Source organism: Hyaena hyaena, unplaced genomic scaffold (assembly GCF_003009895.1).
Source record: "Hyaena hyaena isolate Hyena2069 unplaced genomic scaffold, ASM300989v1 scaffold_295, whole genome shotgun sequence".
Lineage (NCBI taxonomy): Eukaryota > Metazoa > Chordata > Mammalia > Carnivora > Hyaenidae > Hyaena > Hyaena hyaena.
The window spans coordinates 1,518,653-1,541,231 of NW_024080928.1; the positions used below are offsets into that span (position 1 = coordinate 1,518,653).

The 22,579-nt window shown below is 40.1% G+C and overlaps 1 protein-coding gene across 4 annotated transcripts in view; it reads right to left on the reverse strand.

Moving 5' to 3' along the window:
• The window catches only part of BCLAF3 (BCLAF1 and THRAP3 family member 3), a 57,019-nt gene that overhangs the window by 21,150 nt on the left and 13,290 nt on the right, over nucleotides 1–22,579 (reverse strand). For 2 of the 4 annotated variants that reach the window (XM_039247399.1, XM_039247400.1), the window contains 7 exons: nucleotides 22,028–22,102; nucleotides 18,299–18,871; nucleotides 17,260–17,925; nucleotides 8,356–8,531; nucleotides 6,734–6,848; nucleotides 5,958–6,021; nucleotides 4,364–4,479 (listed from right to left, as the gene is read on the reverse strand). In XM_039247399.1, the coding sequence (XP_039103330.1) occupies nucleotides 4,364–4,479; nucleotides 5,958–6,021; nucleotides 6,734–6,848; nucleotides 8,356–8,531; nucleotides 17,260–17,925; nucleotides 18,299–18,871; nucleotides 22,028–22,068 (1,751 nt within the window). In that variant the 5' untranslated portion in view covers nucleotides 22,069–22,102. The remainder of the gene's footprint in view (nucleotides 1–4,363; nucleotides 4,480–5,957; nucleotides 6,022–6,733; nucleotides 6,849–8,355; nucleotides 8,532–17,259; nucleotides 17,926–18,298; nucleotides 18,872–22,027; nucleotides 22,103–22,579) is intronic. The other 2 variants (XM_039247402.1, XM_039247401.1) reach the window with 2 other exon arrangements.

Sequence of the window (22,579 nt, forward strand, 5' to 3'; positions counted from 1 at the left end):
TGTTCGGAACAGCACTGTTCACAACAGACAAAAGACGGAAACAAACTAAATGTCCATCAACAGAACAACGGACAAATAAAATGTGGTTTATCCATACACTGGAATATTATTCAGCCTTAAGAAGGAGTGAAAGTTTTCTAAAAATGAAATTCTGACACACGATGCAACATGGATAAAAACATCATCCGAAGTGAAATAAGCCAGACACAAAAGGACAATTATTGCACGATTCCCCTTACATACACGAGGCACTTAGAACAGGCAAATTCACGGAGATGGCAAGAACAGAGGCTGTCGGGGGCTGGAAGTAGAAAGGATGGGGAGTCACTGTTTAGTTGGTACCGTTGCTGTTTGAGAAGATGAAAAGATTCTGTACGTGGCAAGTGTGGATGGTTACACAACACTGCAGGTGTACCTAATGCCAATGCATCATACACTTAAAAAATGGTTAAGTCAGTAAAATTTATTATATGTATATTTTGCCACAATAAGAACATTTAAACCCTTTGATATCTGATTTCTGACCGGCCTCCCGGCTGCAAGGTGGGGCCATGAGACTAAATTTTGACCAAAGTTGCTGAGGTGGCATGTAAAAATTCCAGGAGGTTTTTGAAGAAAAGGCTAGAATACAGACATGATGGCTAGGATGCAAACAGTCACCCCGGCCCATGAGGCAGCCGCCGCGTGCAGAGGATGTCTGAGAAGCAAGCTCTCAGGAGACTGGTTTCCTGCTGGGTCCGCCCTACCTACCACGCTCTGACTTCCGGACTGTAATCTTTTTCTACACGAGAAAGAAATAATTTTTTCTCCTGGTCTTACAGGCCATTCTCTACCTAGAAACCAGGGTGAATCTTCTAAAATTTAAATGAGATTATATTTCTTCTCGAGTTTAATCTCACTCAAAGTAAACTACAGAGTTGTCATGTCCTTCGCAATTTGGCTTCATCTACTTCTCTTCTTTTCCTCACTGTGTTATAACCCCACTGGCCTGCTTTCTATTCCTTTTTTTTTTTTTCTTGTTTTCTATTCCTTAAATAAGAGTAAGCATGATCCTACCTGAGGGTCTTTACCTTTGTTGTTCCCGCCTTAAAATACTATCCCCTCCAAAAACCTTACTAATTCCTTAACTCCCTCGCTTAATTCACATCCCTGCTCAATTAAAAAAAGAAATCCTACGTGCATTTCATAGCTGCCCTAGATAAAATCACACCACACGCATCACTCTGTCCTATTAAACTTCTTCTGCCTTATTTTCACCTATCACTCATCAATATGTATGTATTTATTTTCTCCAACCATGAAAAAGTACAAGCTTGACAAGGACTAGGAGCTTGTGTATACTTTTTCACTGTATATTGTCTGTACCCTCTGTAGCTAAAAGGAAAATCTCTGCAGCCTGATGTCCCCTCAAAGTCTATCGACTCTCTTTTGAAGCTGCTTTATCCACCGCCCCCCCCCCCAACATCATGCCTATGCAGTTCAACACCTTGGTAACACTGTATGGAACTCGGGAATGGTGGTTACAAGAGGGAGAAATAGTGGGTTGGGAGAGAACATGGAGATGTTAGAGTAAGAGATCAGTCAGGAGTAGGGAGACAAAAAGAGAACACAGTCTTCAAGACGAGACAGAATGTCCTAGCGTCGGGCTCGCTTGGGAAAGATTACCTAAGGTATGAGGGAGTAAAGAGTAATCAAGGTTTAAATGTGTTACAGTGTAAGCATCCTTTGTCCTATCTGCTTCTTGCAGTCTTCGCTCCTTCAACAGCTCTGAAGTGAGTTCAAGGCAGTGGGGGTACAGTGCTGAGGAAACACAGACACAGGGTCTGCAAATAACTGTTTGAGGGGAAAAAAGATCACAGAGGTGGGAAATTGCTACATCTTGTGCTTAGTGATTTCATATTTCATTTCTTCTAAATTTCTCTACAAATCTAAACACTGCCATGACTAAAAAGGTTTGTGCAAAAATATTAATGAGGTCAATTTCATACACTGAATTTCTAAGACAAAAGAATAAAATCAAATGCCTTTTCTTATTTTAAGAAGGAAACCGATTTAGGATAAAGTTAAAGGTTCTAAATCATTTTTTTTTCTAAATCACTTTTTTCCAAAAAGATGAACAATAACAAGTGCTGGTGAGGATGCGAAGAAGCTGGTGAAAATGTAAACGAGGCAGCCACTGTGGAAAACAATCTGCTAGTTCATCGAAAAGTTACACACAGAGTTATCAAATGACTCGGCAAATCCAATCCTAAGTACATATACCCAAGAGATGTGAAAACACAGGTCCACACAAAAGCCTGCACACGAACGTTCACAGCCTCACAATTCACCACAGCCAAAAAGTGGAAAAGAACCCAGATGTCCGCCCACCGCTGAATGGACCAACAAAACGTGGTTATCCATACAGTGGAGTATCATTCGGCCATAAAGGGAATATTCATGCAACGACATGGAGGGATGCTGAAAACAATATGCTACGTGAAAGCAGTCAGTCACAAAAGGCCTCACGTTATAGGAGTGCATCTATAGGAAACATCAAGAAAAGGAAAACCCACAGAGACAGAGGGGAGGTAAGGGGGTGCCAGGGGCAAGGCGGGAAGAGAAACGGAATGACAAGGCTTACAGGGCTTCGTTTTGGAGTGATGAAACACCGCTCTGTGAATATACTAAAAACTACTAAATTGTTCACTTTCAAAGGGTGAATTTTATGGTAAGAAATATCCCAAATTAAAAAAAAAACCCATGGCTCCACTATGCCACACCAGCCTTCCAATAAAAATAAACTAGTCCAATCTGGCCAGCAAAAGGCATTCTGCAGAAAGACATCTCTGCATGCTCTGCACAGCCTTCAAAGCGAACATCCACGACTCCTAAGGCTGAGCAGCTACTCTGTATCTCACACCCGTCACTTTAATCTTCACCACCACCGTGATGGAAGTATAATTCTCATCTCTATTTTACACATGAGGAAACAAAGATTAAATAACTTGCCTGAGATCAGTCACCTAGCTAGGTGTCTACAGAGCCAGGTGTTGAAGTCAGGTGTAACTCGGGTGCTCAATCCCTTTCTCGTCTCAAAGGGGGAAGATATATTCTAAAGCATTACACAGATTTTATAAAATGCTAATGATCTGAAATCTGTTTTTAAAATCCTCCTTCCTGGCACACTGAGTTTCTTACACTTGCTGAGTCAAGACAAGCATGACAGGGAGCTTGTGTCATTCAAGAGCACTGTCATGCCGTGTCATAGTAAGAAACTGGAGACTTTTACCTAGCAAGGGATGAGATTTTAACTATTTTATTTTCAGTTGTTTTATACGCCTCAACACACAGTTTGCTCTCTTTTAATTAGTCCCAAATTTATTGCCAGCATAAAGTCCAGTTTTAAACAAGTTCCATGTATTTTGCCTAAGACCAAGTTAGCCACAGCCTTGACTTAACAGTTTCGTCAATTTGACACTAAGGACTATGGAAAGAGAATTACCACTGGCCCTTCCTATTCGTACATCCTTACTTTCTAAGAGATCCAGATGGCTTAAAGATCCTTGGGTGAAATGGAAATTTCTACCGCTCCAATTATATAGCTCATAATCATATGGGGTCCCAGGGGCTGCCATGAATTCCACATAGCTTTTAGAACTAGACATAAACTGGGCCCAATCTAAAATACTAGGAGCTCCTAAAAAGTACAGAGTTGGGAAAGAAAAACAACAATCTACTGACAATCAATTTGCCACACGTGGCATAAGCACTTCGCATGTGGCAGCTCATTTGATATTTCTAACCGTCCACATCATAAATTAGTTCTTCTCATTTTATAGAGGAGAAGGCTCCAGAAACTAAGCCAGTTTGTCTACGAGCATGCAACTTGTCAAATGGCAGAGGTGGGATTCCAACTCCTGTCTCCTCCATTTTCTAATACCCCTGCCTCTGCTTCATGGACAGGCATCCGTGAGGAGTTCCAAAAGAGAACTGTACCGACCTCAGGAAATTCTGTAATACTCAGGGAGTGCCAGACTCTAAAGGGCAGAACGTGTCATAGTTTCAAAGAGATTGAGCCAAACAGTCCATAAACTTGCAGGTCCCAGTGCCTGTTAATATTCAAAAAGCCGTTATACTCTTTTCTAGAATTACAAAAACCTCAAATACTCACGTACCCCTGCGGTTTTGTTGTTTTGGTCAAACAGAATACGATGATCACTGAAGAGCTTTGAAATATTTTAATAGACTTCACTTAAACATATAAAACAGATTCGAAGGATCAAATCCCTACACTCAAATGAAAGTCATCACACACAAAAATTGAAAAGTATGCTAAAACCAAAAGCTCCCTGATAACAGATGTTTTTCATCTACTGATTACCTCTCTGCAGCACTAGCTATGTGAAAAATGTGCTCATCTTCATTCTGTAACCGCTCTTTTCTCCTTCTTTCAATGTCATGCCGTAGGTCATTTGGGTCTATTATTTTGACCAGAGTCTGAGGAATTTTGACAGAAGACAAACCATTCACATTACTGTTAGTTGCACAAAGACCATATTTAATAAGTACCTTAAGTAAAAGTCCTAAATAAGTTACCTTGTATTCATCCTGCTAATGGTAGTATAAAGTGATTAAAATATTTTGAGACATAATTAACAATGCACACACAGAAAAGTTCATAACAATGAACCAGGAATCCCACTTCTGGGACTCTATCCCAAAGAAAAAGCTATCTACCCAAATATATTCAAAGTGCTATATTTAAAGTCATCAAAAAATAAGAGCAACTGAAATGTAAAATAAATTTAAAAGGGACGGGAAGAACGATTTTATGGTAAATTTAAGTCAAAGTAATAACGTACAAGCACCTGAATTATGGTTAATATAGACCACGTGGAAGTCAATGTGAAAAAAAAACCACAATTACTGAGAAAAGTTAATGAAAACTTAAAAAGCCTCAATCATACAAACTCGTAGGGGAGCTCAGAGATTTTACGTAAAAACAATACTATTAAGTAAAAAGAAGAGCATTTAAAACTACATTTATTATGACAGTGGCTTGTAAAAGTGCCAGATGTAAGACCATAAGAAAAGATGGTCAAATGATGTTTTGTGTTAAGTAGTTGAATTAGAGGTGATTTTTCAAATTTCCTATGGGTTGACTACAATATTTTGATCAATAGAAATTTTCTGAAAATAGCATTTATTCAGTAAATGGTATCTCTAGAAGTTTAATAAAAAATGTAACCATTCACAAGTGAAAAAAATTATTTACATATTCTATCAGAAATGTATTAAAATCCTTCCTCTACAAAAACACTTTATTCTCAATGAATAAATTAGCGGTTCTTTTAGAACTCCATATACTTCTAAAATGAGAGCCAGTTTTCTTCCTCTCCTCCCACCAAGTCAAGAGAGGTTTTCTAATTAGTAAAGAAATGGTGGGGGGGAGGTTGAGGAAGTGTCGGGTAGAAATACAATGTGTGGCAACAAAAAAAATTCAGTATCATTTCCATTGTTTTGCTAGTTCATATTCCACAGAAGTGTTCATACCTTCTACAGTGAGCAGAGGGCAATAGCAAACGAAACTAAGTTTCTCTGCCTTCATTCCACATACAGTTTTAAAAAATATTCCACATGACTGCTTTGGAAAAAAATATAGGTATCAAATAAATTTTCCACCAGCCTTACAGTGTTAAGTTTGGGAAGGAATATTAAACATTGTAACTGTATGTCAATTTTACAAAGCTGTTACCCCTAGGGATTGTCTCTCTTAGGGAATATTTTTGTCTTTTGTCAGTGCTCTCTCTTCACTCGGAGAGCTTTGTAAATTTCAGGTTCCTGAGTCTCAATCCTTCTTTCTCATCTACTTTAACCTCCCTTTTTTTTTTTTTTTTACTCCCAATTACCAGTTCCCTTTTCCATCAATATGCCAACCAAAGGATACTGTTTCATCAAAAATTGTATTCACTTACCTGTTCTGATTCATATACCATTGTTTGTTTATTCTGAAGCTCAGCCAAAGACATATCTAGTCTCCTAAAATAATAAAGGCATATTACAATTAAATAATTATGTTATACACGGATACCTTGATTCCATTACTACAGAATGGAATTTGGAATAAAGCTGGTATGTCCTGGAGGATGTAAAAAAGAATCGTGCTACTAGGTGGGTTTTCATCTACACGGTCGTCTCCCAGGACATACATATCCTGTGCACAACACAGTGATGCCGTCCCAGTGGTCCTCAAATCACTAGCCCGTGTGACCTTAAACTTTGCTCCGGTGATCTACTGCATTCTAACATTGATTCAGCTCAGCTTGCAAGACAGGGCACACCACCTGCTTGGACAGGTGCCAGCAGAAGGAGACATAGGTTTTCATCCGGCTGCCCTCAGAACAGCCATTTCTGACCACATGACGCAACCCATGATTTCAATGGCTCGACAACTGTCTTTCATTCTTCCAGTGATAACTTCAGTAGGCAATTACTATAGACACAGCAGAATCAAAGTTAGGTAGGTAAAGATTGTCAAAGTGCTCCACATTTAGGCAATGCTAGTCAACGGCTTTTAATACAGCCTGTTCCATCCAAGCGCACTGGCCCAGTACCTGCTTGGGTTCGTCCTGCTTCTGGGTAGGAAATGCTATCCTAGAGTCTACGGCAAGCCCAGAAGGCAGCACCTTCCCAAATATGTTCTGAGGCTTATTCCCATGAGTTAAATGGGCATACAGTAATCAGTCGTTACCTGCGAATTTCTGGATCTGAATTCAATTTAACTTCATTTACATCTGCAGCATGTGTATCTTGCATTTTTGAGAAACGCTCATGTAGAGTAATGTCAGCTGATGAAAAATAATTTGCTGCAAAAGGAAACAAATAGTTTTATCTCAGTGTAAAACTGATTCCACTTAAAAGATTATATATAAGCACAGGAAGAAGGGACTGTTAAAAACCGTCCAACCTGTTTTCTCTTGAAAATATGTGGGACCTAAACTTATTCCACAGACTAATTTCTAGTGCTCACGTGGTTTCGCAAGCCTAAGCAACAGTAAAAAAAAAAAAAAAAAAAAAAAAAGCCTGACTTATGAACCCAAGGATTCTGTTCCTACTCGACATGTCTGCTGATTGGTTGGAGGGGGGGAAAGACAGTGGCTCTCTCAAAGTGAGGGCCTTCCCTCTCCCAGTTAAGACTTTACTATACTGGGAAGTAAAGATGGTACAGAGTTTTATAGGTGACCTAGAGTAAAATATAACTCAAGAACAACCCTGAAACATCAGAACGATTCTGAACAAATGCTAAATGCTGTTTACGTATCACAGAAAGAGTCCTATTGCCATTTTACTTTAATTAACAGTAACTGAAGTTCCTAAAGACATTCTGAGATCAGCTATGCTGCGAAGCTTTTAACAGGACAGAGAGAAAGATAATACACTTAACCCAGCAGAAGGGTACCTAAGCGATCCTTTTCCCTAACTTACTGTTCCTGTTCTGGGACAAACCTCCTGGATTTTTCTGCAACACCTGCTCCCTTTCTGCCAAGAATCACACTTCCGTTGGGTGAGAGGGGCTGGAACTGAGAAGGTGAACTGTTCCAGACAAACTGCATGCTTCAAAGTAAATACATGCCTTAGTTTGAGGGATGCAGAGAAAATTCATTCTCAAAATATGTTAAAAAATCAGTGCAGTTGTCTGGTAAGAAATATAAAGTAAAAATTTTGAAATTCTTGAAGGTCTCCAGTTTATTATACCCATGCCTGCTTTATTACGCAGCATCAATGAAGAAAGTTGTTCTACCTGACTGAATTTTCCAATTAATGGAAATTGGCCAGAAGCTAAAACAAAACAATTTACTGCAGATATTCAAAATATTTATTATGCAACTCCTTGATGTCATCAAGTATGCCAAAATGAACTGGAATCTTTTATCCATCACTTCACATTCATCCTTATGGCACAGAGTCCCAGTAATGCGCTCAGGGGGCTTTAAGAACATCACCAAAAGACCTAGACTTCCAGAGTTCCCGAGTGTCAAGTTTCCTATGTGGTGTTTGTTGCTTCCTCCTTCTTGTTCGATTTTCAGCTAATGTTTCTTGCTGCTCTCAGGAGGCCTGTGTCTTGCAGCGGGCAACGTCTCCCTTTCAGTGTGTAACCTACTCTGAGTGGAAGTACCCAGTTAGGGGAACAACACATGAGGAACCAGGCTTGAATGAATACCTTACACCCTCTACAACAGATTTCCTTATTAATGATCTAATTTGTAATGAAATACTAATTGCTACTACTATACCAGATAGTTACCTATATCTTGTGAAAAGCCAGTACATTATTTTTGTGGTATCCCTAATGTATGTGCAAAATATACCAACCTTTAACTTGATGGATTATAGTTATGATTTCCTGAGCAAATTCTCCTGTAGGTTTGTTTTCAGTATTCTGAGTTGAGTCAAGATGTTCAAACACTGGATGAAAGTTCTCACTTTTCCTGCCAACAGCAACCAAATCATGTGACATCTGTCTCTCTGTGGAATAGCTAGAAGCAACCCTAGAATAATTTGTAAATGTTTAACTAAATTTAAAACTATTTTACTTATTAAAAATTAATCAAGATAGCTATAAAACTAAAAGGATGTTTATCTTTTCTTATAATTAAGGCATTAAACTGTGTGCCATAAAACGTGCAATAATGTGTAGGAGAAAATAGCTACAGATGCATGAGTTTGAGTTCTCCTTTTCAATCAGAGATCATTAAATATCTGCCACTTTAATAATAAAATGCTCAGCATTCTAAGTTAACCAATTTTTACCTAAAAAAATACAGCAAGGCATCAAAGGTCAATATGCAAAAAATAATCAGTTAGATTATTTTCTACTCCCAAATGTCTAGAAAATTATAAATCCAGCAAGCTTATACTATCTTGAAGTACTACCACACTTTAAAAGCTGATATTAAACATAATGACTTCTTTGACTTCATAAAAATCCTTATAGTTCTGCATCAGTCATGAGAAACGTAGTATTTTGAAATCAAATTCTGTTGAGATGAACCACTTACAAAATCTCACTAAACTGTCAGCAAATAATCCTAGCTGTTAGCAAAGTTATTATCATTAGAACCAATTACAGTGTTCACCTTAAGTGTGTCTTTAAAAAAAATGATACCATTTATTATATAACCTCAGCTATCTTACCCCTTTCATGCTTTCGGAATCTCTGTAACTTGTGTTAAAAGCTCTCTTGACCTTTAGGCATCATTATAAAGTCATGATTATGACATCCGGCTAACAGTTACTGAGGGCTCACTGCAAGCCACACACGGGGGCTCAGAACTTGTTTGCGAACATTTTCTAGTTTAATCTTTCCAACAGCCCTAAGAGGGAGGTGCTATGACACTGAGACAATGGATGCCTTGGTTGTTTTGGTTTACATCCCAGAGGCTGAGTGTTCCTAGGAACATAATCCTTCCAAGTGTCGTAAAGGGAAACAAAGCCTTATTCCAAAAAAGCTGCTCTCGCTTAAAACTACTCTGAAATTCTTTGCCTGGAGGCAGATTATATGTCACAGAAGAAAATGTCTCATTATTTTATATTTATACCTCATTTTGGACCCAAAATGGCACTAACTAGCTTACACCCATCTTACTCCTCTGCATTTAACTCTAAATAGCTTTCACCTCTTCCCAAAAATCATGTTCACTACCCAAAGAATTGAGATTTACAAGTGCTGGAGTTATATATGAGTATGTTATAGGCTCTGAAGATAAACCCAAAAGAGAGCCCTGAAATATGTTTTAAATAACAGTAGCACCCCTGGAATAAATGATCCGTCTTCATAGAACAAATATCAATCAGATGGATACATGCGGGGTGGGGGTGGATGCATGCACAAATTTACTTATTGAAGTCACTTCACAGCCATATATATAAAACTGCTCCAGGGTAATCAGGAGCTTCCATATACTCTTTAAACTTTTTAACTTCTCTCATAAGATGGTTTTAAGTGCCTATTTCTAACTTCTCAGAGGCAAGGCTTCCATATACTTTCTATGCTCCCTGCTCTCAAGCTGGCACTGTCGAGACAACTCCGTGCCAAAGCAGAGCCCGGGAAAAGTGATTACGCAGGAGCCTGAAGCCACTGGTAAGGTGTCCTTGATTCATCAGAAGGACTTTTCATTAGAAGACCCACTTCTCTTCTTTCCTCCTAATTTGCTCCAAGCTTCCCACTGTGTATCTGATAACAAGCTGAGACATTTAGTGATAAACACTAAAAGCCAGAATGGCCCTATAACAACCTCTACGAGCAAAGACTTACAAATACTGTGTTTAACAGTACAAAATGCCTGTTCCATAGTCCCCAAAACTTGCTTTTAAAAACATTTTACAGGGGGCGCCTGGGTGGCTCAGTCGGTTAAGCATCCGACTTCGGCTCAGGTCATGATCACACAGTTGGTGGGTTCAAGCCCTGCGTCGGGCTCTGTGCTGACAGCCAGCTCAGAGCCTGGAGCCTGTTTCAGATTCTGTGTCTCCCTCTCTCTCTGACCCTCCCCTGTTCATGCTGTCTCTCTCTCTCTATCTTTCTCTCTCCCAGAAATAAATAAAACATTAAAAAAAATTAAAAAACAATTTTACAGGAGAGGGGTACCTGGGTGGCTCAGTTGGTTAAACGTCCAACTTTGGCTCAGGTCATGATCTTGTGGTACGTGAGTTCAAGCCCGTGTCGGGCTCTGTGCTGACAGCTCAGAGCCTGGAGCCCGCTTCAGATTCTGTGTCTCCCGCTCTCTGGCCCTCCCCCACCCACACTTTGTCTCTCTCTCTCTCAAAAATTAAACATTAAAAAAATAAAAACATTTTGCAGGAGAAAAATAAGATGTTCAATTAGAACTATAAAAATGGTCTTTCCATAAGGGGAAATCATTTGATAACATTTTGTACTGCAGCCTCAGTTTCTCCCATGAGGAAACCAGTTGATAAAAGTTTCCAGGTTTCTACCAGGTAATTATTTAAAAAATTTTTTTTTACATTTATTTATTTTTGAGAGACAGAGGGGGACAGCGCAAGAGTGGAGGAATGGCAGAGAGAGGAGACACAGAATCTGAAGCAGGCTCCAGGCTCTGAGCAAACATTCAGCACAGAGCCCTATGCAGGGCTCAAACCCATGAACCATGAGATCATGACCTGAGCTGAAGTCGGATGCTTAACCGACTGAACCACCCAGGTGCCCCTCCGCCAGGTAATTATTAAAATTTACTTGATGGGGCGTTTGAGTGGCTCAGTTGGTTAAGAGTGTAACTTCAGCTCAGGTCATGAACTCATGGTTTTTGAGTTTGAGCCCCGCGCCGGGCTCTGTGCTGAGAGTTCAGAGCCTGGAGCCTGCTTCGGAATCTGTGTCTCCCTTTCTCCCTGCCCCTCCCCGATTCTTTTCTCTCTCTCTCTCTCTCAAAACCAAATAAAAACATTGAAAATAAAATTTACTTGCGATTTATTATAAGTTAATTACTGGTATAAATCTTATACCCACTCCATGCCCAACCTTCAATCCCTAGGAGTGCTATGGTATACTTTACAGTTCTACTTAATTTCTGAAATTTTAAGGTTAACGTTTGCTATTAATTTATCCTGGAGTTACTCCACTGCAAGATTTTTAATTAAAAGATGTTAAAATTGTCATTTCCTAGGAAATATTAAAACTGAAATGTTAGTCTTTTGAAAACAATTATCAGAGTTTTGCTATAAGAAAAGGCTTCCTGAAACTGGAGAACACAAAACGTTCTAAGTATTTACATTTGTACATTTCATCACCTCTTGGTTCACATTTTCCTCTTTTACTTTTTCCTAAGACAAGTATTCATTAAAAAGTTGATGATTTCCAGAAATATTCCCAGTATGAGTAGTTAAGCTGAAAAGACCAAATGTTCTCATTTGAGATGCATTTTAGACCGTTTTAAAAATTAAAATATAGCCAAACACCCGTACTCTAGTACTATTTATGATACTGGTCTGATGAAATCTTCCAGGTTCCTCTCTTTTCTCCCCCACACTCATTTTTCTTTTTCTCTAAGGAAAGAGAAAATTCTCACTGAGTGTTGTGCCTACTAACTAGGAAAACATAAAAAGCTACATTAAACCTTAATTTCCTCTTGTACACAGTTAAGATCCATCGAAAAACACAACTGCGTGCCAAAACAACAGTTACAAAAAGCCCAACAACAATCAAAACTAATGGATAATCCCCTGTCCTCTGGAAGCTTAAAATACAGAACAAAATCCATGGGACACATATCAAGTTTTCCTTTCTCGGTTTTCTCCTACGAACTAACCTTCTGTACAATATCCTATAGCTGATAAAGAGCGTTCCCAATTATTCACGTGCTCCTGTCTTCCTGAGAAGACATTTAGCTTTTCTGGAAGTGAGGGTAAAGGGTTAGGGAGGCTGTTGATTCCCTTAATTCAGCATCTCGTTACTTTTTTCACAAGTGCCCTAACTTGGCCTCCCCGCTCCTCGTGCCCTTCCATGTCACAGGTGCCTTCCGAGGCCGTCCTGCAGCAGCCGGAACGAAGTTTCCTGCCCTCTCCGATCAGTGAGTCCTGTCAAATCAGGCTGCCGGGGCAGCAGTCTTACCTTGGCAGCCTCCTGTCCCTCTATTCCCTTTCACTTACTGCTTGGAACCACAGCTCAAAGTCCCCGTGTGTGTTCTGCCTTTGTTAACCTATATATATACAATGTCTTTCATCTTGGGGCGCCTGGGTGGCTCAGTTGGTTAAGCGTCCAACTCTTGGTTTCGGCTCAGGTCATGATCTCATGGTTTGTGGGTTCAAGCCCCACGTCAGGCTCTGCATGGTCTCTGCATGGACAGTACGCAGCCTCCTTGAGCTTCTCTCTCTCTCTCTCTCTCTCTCTCTCTCTCTCTCTCCTTCTGCCCCTCCCCTCCTCTCAAAATAAAATGTCTTTCACCTCATCTCCATCTTCAAATGTTGAAAACCTTTGAAGCCTAGCTCACATATCAACAACTTCTAAAAGAAGCCTTCTTGGAATCCCCCAGTTTGGGATGATCTGAGTCCCACCTGGTGTATCATTCACTGTGTCATAGCATTACCAATATCACCCTATTATCTAATAGATCAGTGGAGAAGAAACCCAATCCTATGCTGAATTAAAGTCTGAGAGTACCCTAACAGGCTATCTCACACAAGGGAGGTCTTCAAAAAATTACCTGCTGAATGAATAAATGATAAATGGAAAACAACTTGGACAATGTGAAATGAGAATTTCAGCTAAAAAGATGAGAGACTTTGAAATTCTAACTGAGGCCAACTTAACTGTGTTTTTTAAACTTTCTTGGCTTACTTTTTATTTTAAACTTATCTTAATTTAGACCAATTTAAATTTTAAATATTTCATTTTTTATAATACAAAATTTCAAATACACACCAAAGTTCAGAGAATCCTACAATGAGCCTGTCAACCCAGCTTCAATAGTTACCAACACACGGCCAATGGGACCAGCGCTGTAGAGCCAGGAGGAACTGCAAGTGAATAGGGGCCCCAAAGGCATGGCCAGGCGATCTGCCCAACATCACAGAGCTGCTTAGGGACCCACTGGAAGACCAAAACCTATGCACCCTAGCCTGAAACAGAATGTTCATCTTCTTCTGGTGGGACCCTTCCAAGTTCATCTTATCCTATACTAGGATAAAATAATTAAACTCATTAAAAGAAGCTAAGGTGAAAAATAAGAAGGAAAGGGAAGCTTCTCTCAATTAATTTTTGATTTTTAAAAACATATATGAGAAATATTAGGAGGATAGGAAACCGTAGGTTTTGTGATACCTAACAGTGAGGTAGCACATCTGGGTGAGCACAAAAATATCTCCACTCATAGCTTATGTCGCCTCCCACTGAACAGTGCCTATCAGAGGTGGGCACGCTTGCGTCACTGGGTTACCTTCCTTCAGGGCTTGTTAGGGTTCTTCGCGTTGTTCCTCCACCCATGCGGCACCCCTTTCCTTAGAACATCAGGGCTCCAGTGTCTTCTGGGGCCCATTACTCACCTCATCCCCCTTCAGAATGGGGAAAAACCTAGGGGAAGACCAGAATGGGGTAGGGAGGCCCTTCCTGTAGCTCTTGGGGGGCGGGCGGTAGGGACAAAAGGATTATATGCAAATATGACTCATCTACTCTGTCCAACATCAACTTTGCTAGCCGACCTCTCCATCCTAGATGCCTAGTACCAGCATCCAGGGAGGTCAAAGGAGCCTCAACTCCATCCGCACCAGCTTATTCTTCTCCAGAGACTAGCACCCCCTCCTCCTCCCTCTCTTCCACCCTGGCCTGAGCAAGGTTTAGTCTCTCACCTACTCAACCCACCATTAAACCAAAACGTCCTTCATCTGCCCCAAGACTTCAAGATGTACACAAAAGTGTTGGGAATTCACGATAACATTAACAGAAATTTTCATGACTCCTTAACTTACATTCTGAAATATATTAATTATGACTTACATGTAAACTTCTACCTCTGATAATGCAATTTCTGACAAAGTGGGTCATTAGAATATAGCCTTTGTTAACAGAAGTATTAACTATGCAGTGAACATTCAAGCAAGGGTCTACCTACTGCTGTTCTAGATCCCCATTCTAGATACCAATTGGAATCTTGAAAAATCACTAGCTCAATCACATGTTTTCAACTACACTGATAACTGGAAGAACATACATCAATATGTGACCAAAGCTAAGAAAATAAGCAAATGCATAAAATTACTAATCTCAGATTTCCCCTCAAATGGATAAACCCTCTAGATTTTAACCAACAAATAAACCTCTCTCCACTCCATGATTAGTTTAATTTTTTCAAGCAGAGGAAAATCTAAGTTATGTTAAGTTGAGAACACGACTCTGTTGAGGACACTGACTACCTTCGTTTTATGGATACTTTGTCAGTCCATACATAATTAAATCCAACCCCACAAAACTCTTCCACAACTTAACCATTCATCAATAATGATAATCAGAGAGAAAGATTTTGTTGGCTGTGCATTATCATACTGAAAATTGCATATTTTTATTAAGTTATTTATTCATCTTTGAATAGAAAGGATTTGCAGTGTAAGCTCTTTATTACACAAGCCGTCCTACGGGTCTTTGTCAGGTAATTCAAACATGTGCTGACAGGTCATGAATTTCACAAACTTACAGATTATAAATTCAGAAGTGATACAGCAGCTTCAATTTTAGGAAGCTCATTTTTTGGTGACACATGATGAAAATCAAGTTTGCATTTCTTGATATCTAATTACAAAATTAACTCCGTTCAGTACTTCTAATGAGGTCTATTAAAGTGAAATCCTTCAAAATTCGTACTTCTAGCATTCTTTAAAACTGCTAAGCCAATTTTTTTTAGTATTTACTTTTGTATAATTTACTGTCAAGTTAGCTAACGTACAGCACATACAGTTTGCTCTTGATTTTGGAGGTAGATTCCTGTGGTTCATCACTTACATACAACACTCAGTGCTCCTCCCAACAAGTGCCCTTTTAATTCTTTTTTAACTTCCTTATTAAATACGGGGGTATCATTACTTCTATTTAAAAAATTCAAGACTTTCATGATTTGATTTATGTAATTTTATCTCCACAGGGAAAAAAGGTGAACAAAAATGAAATACTGAAGTATTTTAAGGGGAGTATACCGATATCTACAATTCATTTTGAAATGTATGGAAAAAATAAGATCAAAGTATTGATGAATAGATGGATAGTGATCATGGAAGTAGAGTAAAATATTAATTGCAGACACTCGGTGGTGGATATATAGGTATTTACTGTACAATTCTTTCAACTTTTCTGTATATTTGAACATTTTCATAGTATAATGTTAGAAAGAAAAAAACCTTAAGGTAACATCCTTTGAGTTGATCCTTACATCAGCTTTTGCGCTCTTAACGTTAAGAACTAGTAGGAAATATAATGGTACAAAGTGATTTAAGACTTATTAGATGAAGTAGGATACAAAATTATAAATACAGTATTATGACAACCATGTATAAATATACACAGAAAAATAACAAAAGAGCTGTACTAAAATATTAATAAAACTGTCCTAGGGTAGTAAAATTATGTAATTAGTAAAATTATTATCCCCTCTATTTGTCCAACTTTCTATAATATAATCATATTTATAGATGCTTTCTGTGCACATAGAAATATACATATGTATATTTTACAGTATTTTTTCTAAGCACAATGAATGTAAGGCAAATATGAGGGAGGGGCACTGCCATAAGAAAAGGAACAAAATATATTTGTTTAAAAAAAAAGGGAGCAAGCCTGTGGATTTACCTCCCTCCCTGTCACATCTTCCCTTAGATTTTGTTTCATCTTGTTTTTGATTGAAATACAGGTATGAGTGAGCTGTGAACATAAAGGCACCAAATTAACATGTCCCATCACTTTTTTATTCACATAATGGTAATATAGTAAGGTAATAAACAGACTTAGCTGACAAAGCCAACTGCAGTGCCTTGTTATTTCCATAATCCGTAAACAGAGGTAATATGCACAATGGAACAAAGCATGCGAACCACTTTAGCAGAATATACCCTATTACAACAGCAGTCTATTTTTTTTTTAAAGAATCCTTGACAGCTAAACTGAATGGCTAATAAATAGGCCTCTCTCTAGAATCTAGCCTAATTTCCTCTACCTCGGAGAATCTATTCAGCTGAGCACCAACTGTTTTGGGAGGGCAGCAAGAACCAGATTAAGTCACCTGCTTCCTTGAGCCGCAAGTGCTCTGACTTAGACAAGTTGCTTCACCTCTCAAGGCCTCACTTTCCTCCTCTATAAAAACTGGGCCAGCTAAGTAAGGTCCCTTCCAGATCAAAAATTCTCTGGACTGGAGGCCACAGGGAAAACAGGCTCTGAGAGACTGAGCAAGGAATAGGTCCCCTTGAACTCTACACAGCCTATCCCCGGCTACAGAAAATCTGGCAGCACAAAAACACATAAATTCATTAAGAGGAACAAGTCCACAGAGTGCCCTGTGCCCACAAAGCATCTTGAGATATGATGTGGAAACAAGCAGACATGAGATCATTCCGTACTACCAATCATGGGATTCATCCTCATTACAGGAGGAATTTGAAAAATCCAGGCAATCTTTCCCCACTCAATTGACTCTAAACACAGTTAATTCCATTTTTAAAGCTTCAAATAAAGGTGGCAGAAACAGATTATTTTTCTTAAATAGCACTAAGAAAAACCAAAAACAATACCTGGATGTATTTACTGTTTTCTTCACATCTACTTTAACAGTAAATGATTTCTTCCTAAGACTGGCAGATGAAGGTTTCACATTGGAAAACTTTTTACTTTTACGGAGTTGGTTACTGGAAGAGTTGCTCTCTTTTCTGCCATCCCCATCTTTCTTTATTTTCTCCTTCCGTTGGTCACTGTAGGGTCTCAGGCCAATGTCACTTTTGCGTGAGTTAGTAGAGGCAGTGCAGTCTTTCTTAGATGGTGTTCTCAGAGGTACCTGGACTTGCCCACCTTCAGTCTCTCTCCCTCTTCCAGCATCAAGACAAATGGACTGTCTACTTACGGGGCCTTTTTGAGAACTGTATTTTCTATCTTCTTCCTTAGAGTACTTCGGAATTCTTCCATCGGAAAAGTCCTTGTTCCCACCCAAGGTCTTAGGACGTTTGTGGCGATAGTCACAGTATACCCTGGTTGCCAGACTGGTCTCTGGGGGTTCCCTCTGAGCACGTCGATGAGTTTGGGGTCCAAGGTTCCATTGCTGTTTCTTCCCTTGATAAGAAGGAAGAGAATGCTTGAACTTCCACTGTGGGTTCCTGACAGGATCTCTGTTTTCGTACCTTTCCACGTCTTTAGGTCTTTCTGATGTGTGTCCATATGTTCTGAAATCACGATCCTCAGGATACCTGTGTTGACATAAAGCAGTTTATACTTGCACTAGAGAGAAGAAAGTGAGAATTTATATGTGTGAAATGTTGGGCAGCAGGGCTTTAAATGCAGAACGCAGTGGCAAGTTAACTATAATCCCTCAAGCCAACTCACAGAGGCACAAGGTAGCAAAAGAGGAAAATACCATCTTTTGTTAATATTCTAGCCATCAACATGATTTACTCTATAAATAAATACTTCACTACTACCAGTAGACCATAATTACATTATAATGCTTTTTATCTTTTTAGACAAAAGCTTTTCAAGGTGGTTATCTTCAACCATAAAGTAAATAGACTTTTTCACTTGAAGCTTTATACCAAATTACCCAGGTTTAATGTTTTCCTATACCTCCTCTGAAAAGAGCTCCTTTTCTCAAAGTCTTCAGAGCCTCTTCTAAGTGACTGAGAATGGTTTTCATCTTGTATCCTCTGGTGCCTCAACTCATCTTCAAGCCACGTTCCTTCGAACCTAAAAGAATCTGCTATTGACCTCTGGGGTGGCTTCCCTCCTTTTCCACTTCCTCTAACTCTGTGGTCATCAGGAATATACCTTCCTTGTACGTTCTGGGGATAAAAATCCCTCTGGTTCTCCTTGTAGGGTACACCTTCTGAGTATCTGGGCATATAGTACGGTCTTCTGTTACCATCCCTTCTTCCTGGTAAGTATTCTCGGTAAGGCTTAGAAGTATAAACATTTTCTGAAGAGGTTCTTCTTATGTTTGGGGAAGGGAATCTATGTTCATAAGATCGGTAATGTATATTTCCACGAGAAGGAATCCTTGGTTTACTCTGTCCATATTTCTCACTGTCCATTCGCCAAGGGGTGGGTCTTTTTGGATCCTTCCTGTATTCAAAGCCATAATGCCCATGAGAATATCTTTGCTTGTAGTGTTCAGCATTTCTAGGTACTGGTGATAAAGACCTATGTAAACAAACAGAAAAGTTCAGTACATTTAAAGACAACAAACTAAGTCTGTCTTAACATGACCAACTTAAATAAAACAGTTGCTTTCCACGGTTTCTTCCACTCAAATTAAATTCATCAATTTGCTGTATCTGTATTCTAAATTGCCCATTTGGGTGTCTGATTACTGCTCTGAGCAATTCAACAAGCATACTCTTTCCATCAGAACTAATGTACCCCATGTGCATATCAAAATGGGCTGAGCATAGCCAGTGCGCTACAGGAGGACCAGGTCAGGTACACAAGAGCCGTTCTGGAAGACTGCTGACGGCAAAAGTTTAGGCAAAAGACCCAGTCATCAAAAGCTTGCATCAGGTTGAATGGTCAGGGAAGAAGCAGGCAAAATGAAGGCTCGATTCACACAATAGGTAGGAGAGTCTCTGGCAAACAGAACAGAACTTCTGAAATTAGATTCTAAGAGTTTATAATATCACAATAAGCCCAAACTCACTCAAAACTGGCCCTGCAGTTTCCCCAACTGATTGGCTATTCTCTCTACTAAAGCTATATCAAGAAGCAAAAAAATACATACTTAGTGTGCAGAGTGGGAGGGGGAAGAGGATATTAAGACTTAAACTATTCTTAGTTTCTCCATAAAAACTACTAACACAGACAAACTGCTTTTCTTTCCTGGACCTGTTCCCTTACATGCGCTGTTGAAAGAGAGCTTGTAACTTCGGTGAATGTGGGCTTTCATGTAGCTGTCATGTTCCCCGGGAACAGCACACCTTTTCTGTAACTACCTTCCCCAATACCTTGGCATTGCCAACACCAAGGCTTCACTCCCACAGAGGAGGAAGAAGGCCCCTGTACCCAGGAAACAAGTCTGAGTTGTGTGGACCTCAAGAGCAGAGAGAAAGCACCACTATGTGGGATGCAATAAAGTTCAATTTTGCATCTGGGGACCTCTCCTCCCATCTAATCCACCTGATTTTCCAATCTCCTCCCTGAGGGCTTAACGTCTTCTAATCAATGAGGCAGCTGGCCTTGCAGCTTTTGTTACTGTCCACCTTCAGAGCTGCATGGAGTTGGAGTCAAATCCTTTCCACGTGGCGACATGCCTGTGTCCTCCCTACAAGAAAGGAAGCAGACTGATCTTCCTCACGTACATACTGCGACTTATATACTGGACTTGGCAACATCTCCTTCTGGAGTCACCAAGCTAGATGTACGAGCAAATGCATCATTTAGCCAAAGAAGAAACTCTGTCATCCAGCAGGCTGCACTTCATCACAGGAACAAGGAAGCAGAGACTGAGGACTTTCTGGAAGACGGCATCTCTTCATCACTAAGGAGAAAGTCTGGCAGCCAGACACAGAGGTTTTCCAGACTGGATGGAATACTCAACCTCTCACTTTAATCCTTACCTCATAATGAATATTGCTTTGTTATTATGTTTCATATAAGGGGTTTTATTGTATAAAGCCTGTTCTCTTGAAGGAGATTGCTGGAATAGTAACTAACATTTTCAGTTCTCCTAAAGAAACAATAGAGATCTGAGGAGTCTGTTGGGAGACAATTCTCCATGGGTCTCTTGCATCCTGCAGGCTTGGTAAGCAGAGGCACTGACAGCTTTTGTTCCAAACTTCACAGCCCCAGAAGATGGGGATGGGGCCTCCCTCAGGGAAAGAGGGCCAATCTGTTGGCGATTCAGGGTATGTCTCCTCCATCAAAGGCTGGGTGGATCTGCTTGTAGCCCTGATGAGGCTTGAGTTGCTTAGCGGTGCTGTCACTTCCCAGCTTCGCTCTGCGGCCCCCCGCCGTCAGGAGCCTTGGGAGTAAGGGAAACCCAGGAACGTGGGGCGGGTGGGCTGCCGTACCGCAGTTAATAAAGGCCTTTGTCTCTGACCCAGCAGCGGCTGTGGCAGGCTAATGTGTCAGCATGCAAGTACGGTAAAGTATCACACGCTTTACAGTTTCTGACAAAGCATTCTGAGAAGGAATCTAGAAATCAGGCACTAAGCTTGGCAGAGTCTTCTGTGCCCCTTCACCCAACCTATCACAAAAGGGTGACACAAAACAGCCTCTTTGATGCCTTCCATGTTAAAATCACTCACGTGTTTACGTTCCCTTTTCTTTTGGAAGCGTTACAATTGGGCTTTATTGTAGCCCAATTACAATTACAAAATGAATTACAAAATGAAAACTGTTACATGACTGATTTAGTCATTGCAGAATCATAATGAACAAGCACATGGGCCAAGTCGGATTAACATGAAAAGTTTTGCTCTGCTTTTTATGTATATAATTATGGTCCTTTTTTAAGTCCTAGAACGTACTAGTCACTTCCACAGCTTTGCGCCTTTGCTCCTATTGCCCTCCTTAACTGGAATACTTTTCTTCTTTCTTTCCACCTTTAGAAATTCTACCCATCCTTATATGGCCAGGTAAAATTGCATCTTTTCTTTGAAGACTTACTTAGTATCCACTTTTTCTCTCCATAAAAGCAGAATGATTCCCTCTGCACAGACCCACAATACTTGGTCCGAGGCAGTAGCCCTGCGCTTCTCCCACGGTCTCAGAGCTGTGGTGTCAGCCTCCCAGCCGGCCTGCATGCTTGCTGAGGCCCTGGAAGATGTCACTTGCCTCGGAAGCCCCAAAACTGTAGCAGGTATACAATGAACACTGGTGGAACTGTTCCAATCTAATTATATGTATATACTATTGATACTGCCAACCAGCAAAGAGGAAAGGTGAACCACAACTGAGTTACTCAAAACTCAAGTATTCTGCCATGAAGAAGAAGAAATAGGTAACTCCTGATTTTCTAACTCCCAATATTTTCAGAGATAATGATTATGAAAACAAATAATCACTCGAGAGTTCTCAACCACTTACTGATGCAAAAGATGTTAACACTCGAAGATGTTTCTCACTCTCCCTTGAGGGAGCCACTGCATTTCTTTTTATTATGGATTAATTGAGCTGCCAGCCATAATTACACAGAGCTGTCAGCCTTTAGAAGCTAGCAATACAAACGTTATCACTGTAAACTACCTACTGTGAATAACCAGGTCCCATGAGCTTAGGAAAATAGGTTCCTAACAGTACTACTGAATTTGCAAGTCAAAGCACATCCCAAACCCACAGTCGGCTAAACCAAGGACTGCTCACCTGTGTTTCCACCTGGGGGATCTGGAGCGTGACCGTGCCATCCTTTGACATGCGAGCCACTGTTTACTTTTTACACTGCAAAGAAATACAGTATTAGCAAGTTTGTAGAAAGAGCCTGCAATATGCTCTAAAAGCAGTGAACACCACCAACAAAAAGTTACTTAAGTTCTCTGTGCCTCAGTTTCCTCATCAATGAGGATCAAAATGGGGATGATAATAACAGGACCCACTTTATTAGAATGTTGTGAAGATAAAATGAATTCAATGAAGGGTCAGCAAACTTGTCCTATAAAGGGCCAGATAGTAACTATTTTAGGCTTTGTGGGCCACATAAGGTCTTGACTGCATCTTCCTCTTCTTTTTAAAACAACTCTTGGTTGGGGGCACCTGGGTGACTCAGTCAGTTAAGCGTCCAACTTCGGCTCAGATAGGTCATGATCTCATGGTTGGGGGGTTCAAGCCCTGTGTCGGGTTCGGTGCTGACAGCTAGCTCAGAGCCTGACGCCTGCTTCAGATTCTTTGTCTCCCTCTCTCTCTGACCCTCCTCTGATC